General features: G+C 37.2%; 1 protein-coding gene across 1 annotated transcript in view; it reads left to right on the forward strand.

Annotated features, from left to right (window-relative positions):
• Positions 1-2,812: 2,812 nt before the first annotated feature.
• nhsa (Nance-Horan syndrome a (congenital cataracts and dental anomalies)) overlaps positions 2,813-19,171 on the forward strand; it is a gene marked incomplete at its 5' end in the record, with an annotated part of 27,705 nt that continues 11,346 nt past the window's right edge. Inside the window, 4 exons of the mRNA XM_081386544.1 lie at positions 2,813-2,888; positions 5,643-5,689; positions 14,470-14,619; positions 16,275-16,331. Of these exons, the coding sequence (XP_081242670.1) occupies positions 2,813-2,888; positions 5,643-5,689; positions 14,470-14,619; positions 16,275-16,331 (330 nt within the window). The remainder of the gene's footprint in view (positions 2,889-5,642; positions 5,690-14,469; positions 14,620-16,274; positions 16,332-19,171) is intronic.

Genomic DNA, 19,171 nt, shown 5'->3' on the forward strand with positions numbered 1-19,171 from the left:
CCCACCCGGGTCACAATAGAGACAGAGCGCAACGCGTCATAATATGAAGGCCACGCCCACCGGGGGGGGAAACAGTCCAACCATCTCCATTGACTTTGCATTGCGAGAGGCTGACTCCTTGTCATTTCTTGCTTCTAAGAAAAGACAGAATAATGCCTAAAAGCTGCTGTGTGACAAGGTGTACAGCAAACAAGCTAAGAAACCCAGAAACAAGTTTTCATAAGCTTTCGACCCCAAAAAATGAGCGTTTGAGGACATAAAAGTGGATACAGGCTGGAATGATGGAAATTGTGGGATCCTGACACTCAGTATGCACTAAAAATACACCACGTGTGCAGTAAGTTAAACATTTGGTCACTGGCGAGTCAAATATCCAAATGTCAGTTTTATATATTATATTTCTGTAAGATAAACTATCCTGTGTTGCCGATTACGGTCTCCTCCAGCGGGCGTACGTTAGTTCTCAGAGTAATGAGACACGTGACGCTCTGTCTCAACTGCCTGTATCCACTTTTATGTCCTAAACACTCGTTTTTTGGGGTCGAGAGCTAATAAAAACGTATTTCTGGGTTGTTTAGCTTGTTTGCTGTACACCTTGTCACACAGCAGCTTTTAGGCATTTTTCTGTCTTTTGTAAGAAGCAAGAAATGACAAGGAGGCAGCCTCTCGCAATGCAAAGTCAATGGAGATGGTTGGTTTGTTTCCCCCCCCCCGGTGTGGGCGTGGCCTAAATGCGCTCTGTCTCTATGGCTTCTGCTGTATTTTTGGGCACTACATGGAACTGAGCATTAGGGTTGGGTATCGTTTGAATTTGACAGATTCTGATTCCGATTCTTATTGATTCCTAGTTTTGATTCCGATAAGGTAAAAAAATATCATTCCCATTTATTCTAAGTCTTTTTGCAAAACATTTCTTGGTTTCTTGCCTATGGTTTAAAAATACCACAGAAAAACTAGCCTAGCTAATATACATTTCAAGCATTATTAAAGACAAGTAAACACTCAAATAAACAAATTGGCAATCACACAAATTAATAAAACTGAACAAGGATACGAATGAAATAAACCAGCCCGTTCTCAGGGCGTCATATACTGACGCTTTTGACATTTCGTCTACATCGAACGCACATGGCACCCTTTAGCGTCAATATGAGATGCAGATAGAAATGGGCCAGAAGGCGCCTCCTAGCGGTCTAACCCTAACCCTACCCCAGACCTAAACCTACTCATAACCGATCAAAGCTCTGTGCGTGTCATATTGACGCTAAAGGGTGCCATGTGCGTTGGATGTAGACGAAATGTCAAAAGCGTCAGTATATGACGCCATAGGATGAGAATGCGTTGATTAGTGTTTTAAGATTTTCAGGTATTCGGGTATATATAAACTGTAATCAAATGTAAAATAACACTGCACTTTATAAATAAAATATTCATTACAAGTTACAGAAGTTATTCAGTCAAGAACAACGAGTGAATATTCTCTTTGACTTTTGCTGTTTGATTTATGTTAGTTACTCAGACTTCAGCAGGAATATTAGGTCCTGTCACTTTAAGAACTGCACGGATCCAATAGACTGTTACACATGAGCTTTCTTTCTCAACTTTTTACATTCGCTTAGAACAAAACTGTGTTTACAAGGATATTTTGACAATTTAGTATTTTTGTCCATTCAAGCACAACAAGATGTGAAAGAGAACTCAATTCAGTATCGCACACTGTATGAGAGGTGAGTCTTCTTGTGCTTCAATGGCTTAAAATCACATTAAAATGCAGACGAATGAATCGATAAGAGGAATCGGAATTTTTATTTTATAACATCTGATTCCTGATCAATTCCAGAATTGGAAATTATTTTCGATTCCCAACCCTACTGAGCATCTTTAAATGGCGAATATTAAACAAAAAAAAATAAAAAATAAAATAAAATATGTGCAGGTCAAAATTCACACCAAAATCATATTTAATATAAATGTAATTTGTATTTAATCATATAAATCTTTTTTTTTTTTTTTTTTTTTTTTTTTTTTTTATATATATATGGCAGAAATGAGAATTTGGGTGGGAAATGTTATTACATTTTATTAAAATGTATGTTTTTTTGCATTGTGAGAAAAACATTTTTCCTCTCAAATTCACAATTTTCATGAGATTTGTCCTACATGTATTCAGTTAATCTTCCACTGCTCCTCCACATGACCCGTAGAGCAGGGGCAGTGTCAGTGAAAGAACAGAAATGGCTTTTCAGAAGGACCTGCTGCCTTTCTGTTGACACAGTTTGTAATGTAATCAGCATAACCCATGTGTATGGGTTGCTTCCAAGGAGCTTTAATAATCACTCATGCTTTTTTTTTTTTTTTTAGATCTCAAATCCACAGAACGAGTAGGATTACATTTGACATGAAAATCCTGCCCCTGTTTTGTATTGCGGAGTAATTTTAGCCCATCCCTGAATTGTGAAGTTAATTTAATCATATATGACATCAGGGGCTGTCAGATCCGTGCACGGGTTCATCCTATTTGGCTGAAATGTCTTGCAGATCTTCTCTGAGAACATTACGTCAAAACCAGTGACTCACTGTGTTATGTATTTATGCTCAATGAACTTTCATTTTCATTTCATAAGCCTCTTAACTTCTAGCTTTAAAGGAAAAAGTAAAAGACAGAGTGAAAAGAATGAGAATGAAACTTTTATAGATCAATCCCCTCATAACTTATGGTCTTCAGCAGAACTTCTTAGATGAGGTCAGTCCTTGTGCTGTTTTTGTGGAGCTGGATATAATACTCTCATTTAATACACTCCAACTTCTTGAGATGTATCAGAAAATCCTCTCAGGAAAGACTATTTCAGGCCTGATGACACAATCCGATGACGCTTCATTTTTCCACGGTGAGCGTCCCGGCCCACGTGGCCATAGTTAATCTCACAAAACATGTCTGATCTATTTTTGACCCCTAAATAAAAATAATAATAAATCTATCTATCTATCTATCTATCTATCTATCTATCTATCTATCTATCTATCTATCTATCTATCTATCTATCTATCTATCTATCTATCTATCTATCTATCTATCTATCTATCTATCTATCTATCTATCTATCTCTCTCTCTCTCTCTCTCTCTCTCTCTCTCTCTCTCTCTCTCTCTCTCTCTCTCTCTCTCTCTCTCTCTCTCTCTCTCTCTCTCTCTCTCTCTCTCTCCGTCTCTCTGGATCTCTCTGTTCTGATGTCATACCCGTGGAGCCGTACGGTATTACCCACAGAACTCAGTTCCCACAGCGAAAGAAAACGAAGTAAGCCACATTTCTGCTGTATGCAGAATCTAATTTAGCATGACCGAAGCCTCTCTCATTTATTTGAGGCCTAAAATCTCCCTGGCCAGACCTTATGTGGTACTTGGCATGACGCTTGTTTTGCTAGAAATGGGGTGATTTTTCTTTACCTGAGGATTGCACTTTGTTTTTGTCTTAAAGGAATGGTTCATCCAAAAATCGAAATGAATAAATAATGACTGAATTTTCATTGTTAAACTTCACCTAGACTGACCGTGACACTACAACACTTTTATAATGAGGTTATATCCCAGCTAACTTATAACCACAGAACTTTATTCTGAACAAACGTTCTTCCAGTAATGTAAGTGCTCCTATTATGCTATTTTAAAGGCTCCTGGTTTTGTTTCGGAGTCTACTACAACAGGTTACATGCATCCAAGATAAAAAAAAAAATGAATAAACACTTTCATTTTCTCATAATATACATTGCACATCACCTCGATTCTCAAAGTGTCTGAAATGGTTTGTTCAAAGATTCAGTCTCTAATCCCCTCCTTTTTGAGAGTCTGCTCTGCTCTGATTGGTCAGATGACCCAGTCTGTTGTGATTGGTCTGCTCTGATTGGTCTAATGACCAAGTCTGTTGTGATTGGTCTGCTCTGATTGGTCTGATGACCAAGTCTGTTGTGATTGGTCTATTTTCTAAATTGGTCAGATGACCCAGTCTGTTGTGATTGGTCTACTCTGCTCTGATTGGTCAGATGACTTGATCGTGTTTTGCTTCCCAATCTTACACTCTTAGAAAGAAAGAAAAAAGTTTCATTGGGGGTGTATATAGAACCCCTAGGGCTCTTGACTCAATATTAAAGAACCGGCTTTGTGCCAAAAAAAAAAAGTTTTATATAATGAGAAATGTCTTAAATTGTGTGTTTTTATTAATAATGCATACAAGCTGCTTAACTCATAACACTTAATTAAATTGAATTAAATGTATTTTAATTAATTAAAACTAAATCCATAAAATGATCCCATGATAGGATCCTCTAAAATGTTCTATATATGATGTGCCTGACGGAACTCTTCAAGGTTCTTTATAGAACTTTTCTTGTAAGAGTGAAGAGTCTCCACAGACTTAAACCAGCGGTTGAGAAGCGTTTGTGGCTGTGGTGTTTCTGCTGGAACTCATGGTGGCCCACACAAGATGTCTGTTCTCGTGAAGGAGAAGTAACAAGCCGTTCAGGCATCAAATATTTACCTTTCTCTGAATTCTCCTCGAGCGGAGCGCTGTGGCTGTGAGAGATGGTTTGAAGTGTGCATGCTTGAGCATCTTAAAGGAACAGTGCACTCGAATCATTTACTCACTACCATGTTGCTTCAAACCTTTATGGTTTGTAATTCTTCTGTGAAACACAACAGCATCGCTTTAACCATTTAGTCAGACATCTTCACCGGTCTACCAGCGAGACCAGCACCAAACCTGCACTACCAAGACTTCCATAGTAAACCAGCTTTAACACTGTGGACGATTCACCAGCTACGTTTTATGTGTACAGTATGGCTATACAGGTCCACTAACTAAACCAATATAAACCAGTATGGGAATTCATTGTGTTCCTGTTCAATTCAAGTAGTGATCGACCGATATGCATGTTTTCATGGCAATGTGGAAGTCTAGAAAGCAAGATGACCATTAATAATAAATTGGACATGTTATTTTATGCAGATAACATATAGGCCTAATAATATTTTTTTTAGCTTATATATATATATATATATATATATATATATATATATATATATATATATATATATATATATATATATATATATACTGTATATAAGCTAAAAAAACACACAAAATGATGTATAATATTGATATGACATTTTTTTGCCCAGAAAATATACATTATTTCATGCATTATTCAAGTGTTCATGCAAAATGCATGCATGCTTTACATTTTTTTAAATATATTATTATGCTTTAAATTATTATATATAATATTTAATATTGCATAACAATGCATAATTTAATATATAATAATATATGAAAAAATAATGTGTAAAGTGCAACAAAAAAAATATTTATAATTTTTGTAAATGTCATTTTATATTTTTTATGGTTATATTTTACTTTTATATTGCTTTTTAGCTTATGGTGTGAAGCAATTTTACGATAACACTTGCAAACTTTCTTTTATGTTTTGATAATAGTGTGTTTTAAGAATAAAATTCATTTTTGAAAGTATTTTTAGTGTGTTGGAGCATGAAAATAATCCATAGATTTCTTTCTTCACACAATCTCTCTTTCTCTCTCGCTCTCGCTTCTGTCTCTTATAGTCTCATCTGTAATCCTCTCTTTATTTGCAGATACGCTCCTGAGCTCTCACTTTAACTTCCATTCGCCTGTGGTGAAAGTACAGACACACTTTTACTGTAGAAACCACCCAGAAACCTCTCTAAATCAGTGAGTCAGCTGATTATCCAACGCCAAAAGATAATCTAGCGAACTTGAAACTTTTAAACTAATCTAAACTAATCAGATATCTTCTCAGGAAACAGTAGAGCTGGTCTTTTCAAGTCATTCAAACAGGTTTGTGCGCCAACCACCGTGTTTAAAGATCTCCTCCTCACCAAGGTCTTCGTGCCTCAAGTTTCCTCATGCTAAATTGACCGTCTGCAGACCTTGTGCCAGATTACACAAAAACCCGTACCTTTAAAAACAGACTAACGTTCAAACTTCCTTCAGACGTCTCTGTTTTGATGGGATAAATCAGCAGTTTTGTTTGGGGGGGAGGGGATAAACTTGGAAAGTTATGAGGGAGAAAAGCAGACCCATAAAACGCCTGTTTAAGGGTGCAGGCAAATAAGGTGAAATCAGATTGTAATTGGACCAAACCTCACAATTTATTTTTAAAGGTCTGAGCAGATGTTTGTCGACGTCGTTTGAAGGTAGGAGGCTCTTTCAAATGATAAGTGCCCTTGTTAAAGCAGCTCATTTTCAGATGAAGGTGGTAGGCATAATTGCAGCCAGATTGGGCCGTCGGCTACCTTGACTCAACCTGTCACAGTTTAGTCTGGGAGCTTCGCACTGTTGCCGAGTCAGTTGTGCTGCCACGAGCGGAGCGGGACACAAACCCTGGCTGGGATTACGGAGCGGATTCACTGCCCTCTGTGTTGCCAGGCAAGATGCGCCCCGGCTGCCAAGTCGCATTTTTGCCGCTTCAGAGTGGAGAGAGAGAGAGAGTGAGATATATATATATATATATGAAGACTTCAGATACAAAAGCCTCTAAGTGCCATCTGAAATGTCCTTCTAGAATGATCATTTTTATTAAGCTTGTATGTTTATGTTCAGTTATTTCACTTTAATGGCAATGAAAATTACCTATTAATTGTCATTAAAGTGAAATTACTGAACTTAAATATACGAGCTTGAAAAAAAAAAGCTCATTTTAGAAGAAAATTTCAGATGGCACTTAGAGGCTTTTGCATCTGAAGTCTTCATATATATATATAGATTTTTTTACAACACACACTGAAATCCATTATTATCCATTTATATTAAAATGAATCATCTTTAGGATAAAGCATAACCCTGTTGTTCTATATCTGTTGATTATATTGACAGCTGATCTCTTAATACCTTTCCTGTTTGACCTCTTTAACCTTTTAAGAAAATGACCTCTCTGCATATCCTTCATGTAAAATAGAATGATTAGTTTTGTTAAAATGTCAACAAAAAAAATGTATTGAACATGTATTGAACATGTCTGTGTCATATTTCATCCCAAAATCAAAAAAAAAAAAAAAAAAAAAAAAAAAAGGGAAATTATATTTTGCTAAGCTTATTTAAGTTTTTAGATTCTGGTATTATTTTATGACTTATTTCATCCCAAATTCTCATCACTGTTACATTATCTGAACATTTTATATTTTATTATTATTATTATTATTATTATTATTATTATTTAATTGTTATTAATGATGTAATAAAATATGATAATAATAATAATTATTGTATAATATTTTATAATATGTCGTAAATGTAATAAATATTAAATAATTGTAATGGTCCTAAAATAGTCTGCTTTTTATATATCTTATATATATTTTATATTTTGCCTTTATTTTTATTTATTATTATTAATTTATTTCTTTTGATTTTGGGTTGAAATATTAAGTGGACTTTATATTTCAAACAACATTCGGATAAGTTCAAGTGCTTTCATATGATGTCAATGGCCTCCTTTTGCATTGTGTGTGTGTGTGTGTGTGAGGGTTGTATCGTAATGAGGGCACCAGGGAGAATGGATGGGACTAAACAATGAAATCATTTTGCTTGGATAGTTTTACTGGAATATTCCGGAACCAGTCCATTCAGACCTCTTTAAAACAGGGAGAAAGAGACAGACACAGGAACACACTGGAATACCACAAGAGAAAGTTTGTTTGGAAGCCAGAGAGACGGTGAGAAAACCAGACGAGTCCCTGACAGACTTTGTGCGACTGTTAACAGAAGGTTCGGAATAATCTGGGCTCTGAAAGACAGACGACGCACACACACACACACGCACACGCAAACAAACACAAACAAACAATGCAAAACGAGGCCATTGGCTGCCAGCACATGCTTCTCCATCCAATCACAGCCTGTTTTGAATCACAATACACATGATGCATCCGTGTAATCCAGCCTCGTCCAATAGGAGCTTCCCCTTTCTGTGTTGTTTTGATTCGCCTGGGTAGTGTTGTGTCTGTTTGAGCATCTGTTTTAAAGCGTCATTTGTATTTTTAGATGCTTTATAACATTAAAAATGGTTAAAGTCATCATACAAATGGTGTTCACAATCCACTTGAATTCCATTTGATGACATGTAAAATGATGACAAGTTTCATTTTGGGGTGAATTGTCCCTTTAAGAAAGCAAACGGTCAATTGAGTTGTCATGTCGACTTTGAAGAGATGATTGTGCTCTTTTAGTCACAGATGTTTTATAGTCGTCATCTGTACCTCTTTGTTTTTCCTCTGCCATTTTCAACTGATTGAGTCCATTGGTATGTGAAATAACTTGGATGCATTTATTTGGTTAAAAATACAGTAAGATTATGAAATATTATTACAATCAAAAAGAAAAACTGTTTTCTATTTGAATATATATTGTAAAAGATCAAAGCTGAACTTTCAGCATCATTACTCCAGTCTTCAGCGTCACATGATCCTTCAGAAATCAGTATAATATGATGATTTGATGCTCAAGAAACATTTCTCATTGTTATCATCAGTGTTGGATAGAAAGATCAAAACACTGTTCATTTTGATTAATTTAATGCAGTTTTGCTGAAAAAAAAAAAAAAAATTGAACAGCAAAATCATTTTCCTTACAAAAATGTTTTTGTTACAATCTCTTATTCTCTTGGTTTCTCAGAACTGTTTGTGTGTCTCTGTTTTCCTCCCTTTAAGCCTTTAAGATCACAGGAATTTCTTATTAACCTATTGAACACTTGGCAGGTCCTGGAGTCCCTGAAGTATGTAAAACCTGTTTATTCAGAGCTTAGTAATAATAATCACATTTGCAGTTTTTTATGGCGGTGGTAAATGAGCAGAGTCCAGGCCTGGAGACTCGGAGAGCTTTTAAATGTGGTAATCACACCTTGTCTGTCAAAACTGAAGGTCTTCATCAATTGATAGCCAGAAATATTATTAAAAACATCATTTCTTAGTTCACAGACTTTACAGATTTTAGTTTTGTAATTATTTCTGACTTTCGGATCTCTAAGTTAAAGAGGGTACGAGGAAAAAAAAACAGGGTGACAAAAGACTTGGAGAGAGATGATGATAAACTGGATCAAGTTCTTACATTTTGATAAAATATTATGAAGACTAATTGTTGTTTGGACTAACATGCACTAATGAATTGTAAAAAATAAGGAGCAAAAAACTGTCAATTTAGATTTCATTACTTACTTCCAATGCATATCCAAGCAGTTGTGGTAAAGTGGATGAATTTATACCTTTACACTGGGTTGTTTCAACCCATGTTTGGGTCACAATCACATATGGACAAACCCAACCGTTGGATTACATTTTTTAATTACATTTTTAAACACAACAGTTGGGTTTGTCCATATTTGACCCAAACAAGGCTTGAAGCAACCCAGCATTTGCTTAGAGTGTTAAAACAATTGGATTTTCTAATGTTTACTGTTGCATTCGGATGTAAAACAGGTCATCTCACTTACAAGCTCACTTTGATTGCACGTTGTCAAAGCGAATCGTGTAGATAGACTCGCACAGACACATGTAGCACACGTGCAGCACTCATGCTCATCTGGTTTTAATCTGGTTTAATGGATTGGGTCGGAGGGCATCTGTAATTTCAGCACATCCATCTCCTATAGAGGCGTATTAGCCTAACCAGACCTTCACTGGCGCGAGTCAAAACCCTACAATCTCAGTTTGAGTTTGTCATTTTCCAAAATTGAGCTGTAATTGGTCTTATTGTGAATGATTCATCAATGCCATTTCGTTGGAAGTTATTCCAAAGGAAACATGTTTGTCTTTGAAAACTTTTAATAAATATAAAACCTCACACCAACTGGCAATATTCCTCATTTAAATAATTCCCGCCCTAGGCATATACTAAATAAAGGGGCGGGGCTGGGTTGAGTTTATTAGTAGTGTGTTGAAACTGGCAGTTATTGTAAGGGGCGGGACATTTCACAAACACACCGACCAATTAGAGCACATTGTGCTTTTCAGAAGGAGGGGCTTCATAGAGACAGGAATTAACAGAGTGTTACTGACAGACTGGGAACAGAGGTGCTGCAAAAATGTAAAATATGTGAAAAGTAATGCGTTTTTCAACATTCAAGCATTACAATCTATTCTAGTAGAGCCCAAAATCAAAATCATGACTGAAAAAGGGCATAATACAGCCTCTTTAAGTTTAAGAACTACAAAGATATATTATAATCCAGATATAAGTTGTGTAACGGTGTATTGTGTTTTTCTTCTTTCTTCTCTTTCACCGACTTTCGGTAGATGGCAGATGCAACTGATATCACTGGGAAATAAGGGCGTTTCAGCATATTTACTGTCATGTTGCCCCGTTTCTGGTTTCTCTCACCCGTAGGTGCGCTCATTGCAGGATTGTTAGTCTTTCTGTCGGGCTCTTGGTATGTAAATCCTTTTTTTCACTGCCACATATTTTCCATGATAATTCCTGAAGCTTGGCTCTTCTCTAAGCTGCAGGGCTGCACAGAAAGACCTTTAAGAGGATCTAAAGCCGGGCAGGTGTGCGTTTACTGCTTTTACTGAACTCTCTTCATTGTACTTTTTTGGAGCTGAATGATTTCACAGATTGACTTCCATATGTTGCCTTCTGGGATCTTGCGGCAGTGTGGGAAAAACTGTATTTTCCTCCTTTTATTTCACTTTACAAACTGTAAATACATTTTGGGATTGGGAGTTGCAATTATGAGAAATAAAATTATTAATTAATTGTTATTTTTTAACTCCGGGCAGAAAAATTCTTCCATACATAATTCATTCACATTAACAGAAGGTGCACCCAAAAACCATAAAGTTGCATTTACAATAAAAAAGTTGCAATTATGAGAATTACATTTTGAGGTAAAACTTCAAAACGTTTGACCAATCATAACACACCGGTCTAGCCGACCAATCAGAGCACATTGTGCTTTTCAGAAGGAGGGGCTTCATAGAGACAGGAATTAAACAAAGCGTTACTGACAGACTGGGATGAGAGGTGCTGCAGCAATGTAAAACATGTCAAAAATAATGTGTTTTTCAACATTCAAGCACGAAAATCTATTCTAGTAGAGCCAAAAAACAAAATCATGACTGAAAAAGGGCATAAAACAGCCTCTTTAAGTCTGAGAACTACAATATTATTCCAGATATATTATAATCCAGATATGAGTTGTGTAACGGTGTATTGTGTTTTTCTTCTTTCTTCCCTTTCACCGACTTACTGTAGATGGCAGATGCAACTGATATCACTGGGAAATAAGGGCGTTTCAGCATATTTACTGTAATGTTGCCCCGTTTCTGGTTTCTCTCACCCGTAGGTGCGCTCATTGCAGGATTGTTAGTCTTTCTGTCGGGCTCTTGGTATGATAAAATTAGTAATTAATTGTTATTCTTTAACTCTAAAAATGTTTATTTTTTAAAAAAATTCTTCCATACATAATTCATTCATTCACATTAACAGAAGGTGCACCCAAAAACCATAAAGTTGCATTTACAATAAAAAAGTTACAATTATGAGAATTACATTTTGAGGTAAAACTTCACATTGTGATATATTAAAGTGGCATATAAAAAAAAGCTGCATAAACAAACTTTGACAAAAACCAATGCATTCAGAAGAAGAAAATAAGTGTGCTTTCACACATTAGTCCACTATAAAATAACCTCAGACCTCTTTAAGTGGATCAACGAGTAAAAAATAAACCAGATCTTTTTGCATTCAAACCATACTTCGCCTTAAAAGTGGATTAGAATTTATTTCTGCTACACTTTTTGATAGCGTCTCATTACGCTTTTCAAGTCATGCAATGAAAATAAAGCAATTATGCATTTTTTTTATTATTTTTTTTACAATGACTGTCATAAGCGAATTGCGCAGCAAACTGTACCTAGAGCACATTTATGTTTTGTTTTAGAGGAGTTTGAAACACTATTAAAACTCCCAAATTCCACAGTCTGGGAGATCCGGTTGTAACACCCTGTGAAACTCATAGAAGCTGCTTAGCAAACGCTGTCATGGTAACAGCCAACTTTGTATATTTAAAAACCCAGTCGACTTTGCACTTTGACTTTGAGCGGTTCATTGTGGGCTAAAGAGTGTTTAGCACTAACCCAAACCAAAGACGGGGTTACCCATAACAACGTGGGCGAGATTTAACAGCGCTCGCTGCTTAACCTTGTATGGTCAGATGAAAGTGACTTGAGGTTTTATCTACGGCTTCCCCACACGCAAGCATCACAGAAAACAAGTAAACAAGCGTCGGTCGACGTCGACATGTGAAGAAGAATGATGAGAGGGTTAGCAGGCTAAAATAAACACGGGGAGACAAACTCACCATAACTAACCTTTAGTCCTGTCACGTTTTATTTAACACCGTATACCTAGTGTACGGCTACTTTGTATGTCTTTTGCAAATATTTTTTAGAAGTGCTTTCCCTCTCCTTTGTTAAATTCCAGGCAGATTTTCACAGCTGCCTCATATGGGAACCTGCTGGAAGGATTTACAGAGGTTTTGTCCAACATTTTGCCCAAGTGAAAAACAACAGAGAGAGAGAGAGAGAGAGAGAGAGACGAGGTTATCTATATAAGGTAAAAAGGATTGGTGTGATTTGAAGATAAAAGTAGAAAAATATGAAAGAACAACATGAGTGAAGTATCTAGGCTGAGCTTTGATGTTCAAGCCTATATGTCATTTCTTAGAAGAAAAATAAATGTTTTAGTTGAGTTGTGCGAAATAGAACAAATAAATAAATAGATATCCTTGTTTTGTATTGAGACGTCTTGCTGGTTGCAAGCAAGAATTTGCATACAGTTTTTCTATCCAGTGCGACTAAAGGGTTAAGTGAGTATTTTAGTTTAAAGACATGACAAACATGACATCAAGCAAACACTTTTTATTCACACAAGTAAACGTCTCATCTGGCTTCCAGACTCAAAAATCACTCATTGTGAATCTGAAACTGATTCATATGGAGTGATTCCTGAATCACTAAACTGCACGCCATTGCTTTTTTGTCCAACTGGAAATTAGATGAGGACTGTAATCGTGTTATGCTATGCTTAAGCTTTTACTGAACCAAAGAGTAGTTAAATTAACATAATCAATTGTACCAAACATATTCTTCCATAAACTCATGAAAAAAATTTTTTACTCAGAAGTTGCTAGTAAATGTCACAAATAATTACCAAAAAAAAACCCAACCCAGCAAGGCATTGAAGTAAACATGGAATTTTGAAGAACTGAAAGAGCATTTTCTTTACATACTCAAATAATCCAAAACCTAAAATAATCAAAGATGGGATTAACCATAACTGTTCAGTGTTAAAGTCCCCCTGTAGTCAATAATTGTATCCCTTAAAACTCACCAAAATGACATATTTAAGCGTTTTTTCCCTTGAATGTTTTTCTTCATACATTAAAATAGCTTAAATGTAAAACTACACCCTTGCCTCATTTAGTATACTCTCGTGTAGTATACTCTATTCTATGAATATGCAAATTAGCCCCGCCTCCACTCACTCACACCAGCTCAGAGATCCACTCGTTGACGATCACACGTTGATCTGATTGGTTGTGACGTCAGAAACACCAGCGATTTCAAAGCGTGTTTTTGAGACTGTCTTTGGTTCACTGCAGTTTTAAGCAGAAAATACTCAGCAATGGTGTTGACATGAACTTACACATGGTTTGTCTTAAACAATATTAAAAACACCACATAGGCATATAAACAACATTAAAAGCTTGATTTTCACCACAGGGGGACTTTAATTCCTCTCACACCATAAAGCATGGCACTAGTAACTCCAAGCTTATGGATTTGATTCCCAGGCAATGCATGAACTTATAAAATGCAATGAAGCATCTGCCAAATGTACATAAATGTTAAACTCCTCACGATTCCCATCCCTACTCAGAAGTGCTCTGTTTTTCTGTGGCGTTCTGCTGAGAAAGGGATGAGATGAGATGAGGAACTTTTAAGTGCATCCTCATTGGTTAACGTGGAATCTGCTTAGCCAATCAAATCAGAGGCCTGTCTCACGTGACTGTAAGATAACAGCAATTGTCTCCATGAAGATACTGTAGTTTTCCTGGAGGGCCGTATGAAACTGTTCTCCTCCTGCGTGAATGAAACGTCCCTTTTCCTGATGCATTGCTGAGTCTGTCACATTTTTAACTGTTTTTAATAAGAATAATTTCTCATCAAAATATGTTGTATAATGGTTTGTAAATGATTTATTATCAATTCAGCAGTTTGTAAAACTCAGAATTGAGAGAGTTTGTCTTTTTGTTGGCTTTGTGTTTATGGTGTTTGTTGAAGCTGACATGTTGTTTGCCCTGCGTTGAGTCGGAGGCTTTTAACTGGGTCAGTGTGTGTGATGTCTGTGGAGACTCATGGATGTAGAAATGATTCACTGTCCCAGGAGCCTCTGCGCTGGTGTTCGGCCCACGGTGTGACAAATGATGTCATCCTCACTGTGAGAGAAATGTCATTCGCACCGTACAGGGACGAAGCTCTTCTTCGCTGCGAAGGAACACACAACCCCGTCCTTATAAACAAAAGTGTGCTGGGAGTACTCTTGGAAGTTTTTAATGGTATAGCTAATGCTTCATTCTACCAGTTTAATGCAGGTTTACCTCTGGAAGATTGTGGCACATTGAACACATTGATCGGTTTGTTTCAGCGGACTAATATGACTTAAAAATATTATTCACTTAAAAATGCAAATTCTGTCATCATTTACTCACCCTAAAGTTGTTCCGAACCTGTATAAGTTTCTTTGTCCAGTTGAGCACAAAAGAAGATATTTTGAAGAATGTAGGTAAATGCAGGACACCATTGACTTCCATAGCATGGGGAACAAATACTATGGAAGTCAATGGGGATCAGTAACTGTTTGGTTACCAACATTCTTCAAAATATCTTCTTTTGTGTTTTGTGCAAATACAAAATACAAAATTTAACTTCGAATGGTATAGTTCACTTCATTTTTCCACGCTCTTTCCCTTTAAATTTAGGTATTGCATCTTTAAAATATAGTGCACAAGCAATATGGACTATAGTGTTTTAATGGAAATACAGTAAACACAATAAGCAGAGAAAATAGTTTTACAGTTTAATGCACTGTTATATATAAGAGTACGGCATGTTACTGCACTGAAAAATAAGGTGGATAGAAAAAAGCAGGGCTCTGAATGACATCAGGGTGAATGAATGTTGACAGATTTATTTCTTTTTTTGGATGCACTATCCCTTTAAAAAAAGCCCCACTCAAATGAGTTCCAGTGTGCCAAAACCTTGTCCAAAGTCACAGACAGACCCCTCGACAGACCCCAGAATTGCTAGTGGCGGCAGATGTATTTAGTTACTCTTTTCCGCCCTTGTGTTTTAGCAATACTCACCATTAGGGCTCGCAAAAATACCTCCATCACTTTTAGATGAATGCGGTGCCTTTTAGCTGTTGTCCGAATGCCAGACTGTAACTGGAGCACGTGTAGATCCACAAGCACCAGACTCTCCCAAATTCCCTCCATGTGCAGCGACTGTACTGCGCTTTTCTACACAACACACGTTATGCGGTTAAGTTCTACTACGATTGGGATTGCGTGGAATTGCACGAGAGAGGGAGGTCTAATTGAAAGCAGATTACGGATGTGTTTCCTCATCCAAAACTGTCACCCGATATCTTTGAGATCAGAGTAACGAATCCAAACTCGAGCGGGCGATTACCTCACCAGGGCGAAAAGGAGGCAGGTGCTTCATTTTAAGAAGTCTTCTGGGACGTTTTAACCGTTGCTTCAGGGAAATCGGGCGATATTCGCGGTCACGTCCAGTGAAAAACCATTAAACACGCGGAAACAATCAGGATGTTTATTCGCTGAGCGCACGTGTGTTTTTAAGAATGCAGTAAAATGGGGTACGCCTGAAACAATGCCAGTAAAACACACACACGTTCACCGACACACCCTCACCCCGGGTCAATCCGGCACGCTCTGAATGTTTTCTTAGCTGGGAAATAAGGGATCCTGAGGGTGGACTGATGAGGGTTGGGATGACACCACCTATTCCACCCAGGATTTACGGGCCGAGGGCGAGCCGGCCTTGAGGGAGGGTCACTCAAAGACCACAGGTCTCGGCACGCAGATGTAGCCACTCACATTCTTCTGAACTATCGGGAACTAATGGAGAGCAGATTTAGTGGCTTGCCATGTTTTTACTGTCCCACAGGTGCCTCTTCGTGAGCTCGACTCGTGGACCTGTCAAGCGTCCAAACCTGGACTTCCTGTAGTCTTCTATCCAGCCCAAAGCCGATGTCAAACCTCGAGGAAGCGTTCAGCTCTTGGTTTCCGTAGAATACACTCAGGGATGTTTTGAATTGGTAATGAGGTCCTCAAACGGTGGTTTTTAATCTGTGCCGGATGCATTTCAAAGAAGACCAGGAGACATTCAGAACTGAATTTAGAAAGCATTTGCTGAATTTGAATTGAAGTTGAATTAAATAGGAGAGTGATTCACAATTCAAATGTAAGGGAGTAAATCAAAATATGAACTAAGAAATTCATCTAACTTGTTAAATAGAAAAGCAATGTTTGTCAAATCTTGAAAGTTTTGAAAAATCCATGAAGTTTGAAGGTTTATAGGCCTAATGGATGGACGGGCAGATAGATAAAATATATACAAATTAGTTTAATATCTCTTCATATGTAATGAATTAACTTCTGTTTAGCAAGGCTGAAAACACTTAATTTCCCAGAATGCATCAGCTGAGTTTTCTTTGAATTCCTTTAAACTTGAAGGTTTTCCCCCTAAAAGATTTTTCAAGCCATTATTTAATATTTTGCCACGATAAACTTTCCTTTTCTAGTTGAACATTCCTGCTATATGAATTTCTTTGAATGTGCATTCTGTTTGCTACCTCAAGTCAAATAGAATTTGAATTTAAAAAACTTTCTCAGTTCTATTCCAAATGGTGCAGTGCCTTTAGAAATATTGTCCGTCTTATAATCAGGGCCTAAAAAACTGCATTGCGTTTGACTTTCTGTTGACCGTCACAGAACCAATGCAACGATAAGACTTCAGAAACTTGCAGATTACGCCTGATATAAAAGCTTTTGGGATTGAGAAACACACTCCTCCTGCTATGTGTGCCGTCATGGTGGTCCGATATGATCCTGACTCTGTGTGTGTGTGTGGGCGGGCGAGTTCACTGACGTCTTGCCAGTCTTCTTTAATGACTGCATGCAGAGAAGAGCTGTGTTACATTGACCTGCTTCCATAAAAAACAAAAAGTCCCCATTTTCATGATTTTCCTTAAAAAAGACAGAACAGGATGGAGCAGTGAGACGGATGTTTAGCAGTGCAAAGCTAGTGGATGAACATTGCACATATCTGAAATCTGAATGATATGCATATTTTATGACACTTACTAGAACTCGTGACATTTGTGGATCTATAAAGTGCAATAATTTAGCATAAGATGATTAATAGATGTTTTGGTGTCACATTCTCAAACATTTAATGAAAGTCCTGAAAGATTCGCGTTTCAAACAACACCCATATTGCTTGTTGTTTTAAGCCGTTTCCTGACCCACAGGTGGATTGTTTGGTTGTCTGCCCCGGGGTGACAAAACAACACCGTGGGAATCATGAGCCATATCACATCTTACTGTTTTGTTTTTCTCATCGTTCTGTTATGCTTATTACTTTACTGTTATTGATATTGCTTCAATGTCAACATTTTGATGAAGGAATTCGAGTTAGCTGGTAATACTTGCTCTATTATTATTATCACACACACACACACACACACACACACACACACACACACACACACACACACACACACACACACACACACACACACACACACACACACACACACGCACACACACACACACACACGCACACACACACACACACGCACACACACACACACACACACACACACACACACACATATATATACATGAAACTCTGCAGGTAATACTTGCTCTATTATTATTATTATTATCACACACACACACACACACACACACACACACACACACACACACACACACACACACACATATATATATACATGAAACTCTGCAGGTAATACTTGCTCTATTATTATTATTATTATCACACACACACACACACACACACACACACACACACACACACACACACACACACACACACACACACACATATATATATATACATGAAACTCTGCAGGTAATACTTGCTCTATTATTATTATTATTATCACACACACACACACACACACACACATATATATATATACATGAAGCTCTGCAGGTAATACTTGCTCTATTATTATTATTATTATCACACACACACACACACACACACACATATATATATACATGAAACTCTGCAGGTAATTCTCTATTATTATTACGCACACACACACACACACACACACACACACACACACACACACACACACACACACACACATGCAATCTGCAAGCAATTACATCATTACAGCATGGCATAACATGATTGGCCTGCAGCCAATGAGATTGCTTGCTCAACATTTGAATAGTCTGGTTCATTGTTTGCTGTAAGCTAGTCCTGTAGAGTTCCTCTGAACCCCTCCACCTCCCCCAGCTCCACCTGTCTAGATCTAATACAGGATTTATGTATGTCTTTACATGTTTACAGCAGCGAGTGTATATATAAGTCCATATTGCTCTGCAGCAGCATCATCAGATCTAGGCCACCGAGACCATTAACACTGCCATATTCAATAACATGCTAAAACTATTCAGAGAGTTGTCACATGGACTACTTTTATGGTTCTATTTGTCATATATATTGCATGAATCATATGGTCTTTTTATATTGTGCTATTTGCCATTTTTGGATCTTGACAGCCCATTTCCCATTGACTTTTATAGAAAGAGCAGCATGGACATTCTTCAAAACATGCTCTTTTGTATTCCACAGAAGAAAGTCATTCAGGTTCAGAACGACATGAGGAGGAGAAGGCAATGGCAGAATTTGTATTTTTGGTGAAATATCCCTTTAAAATGATCCGGTGTCACTCATCGTAATGCTACACATGCTGGCTGAACGCTGTACTGTGTTTCTAACAGAGAAGATATCTTTCTTTA

The sequence above is a fragment of the Scardinius erythrophthalmus genome (assembly GCF_964197995.2).
Source record: "Scardinius erythrophthalmus genome assembly, chromosome: 15".
NCBI classification, from domain to species: Eukaryota; Metazoa; Chordata; class Actinopteri; order Cypriniformes; family Leuciscidae; genus Scardinius; species Scardinius erythrophthalmus.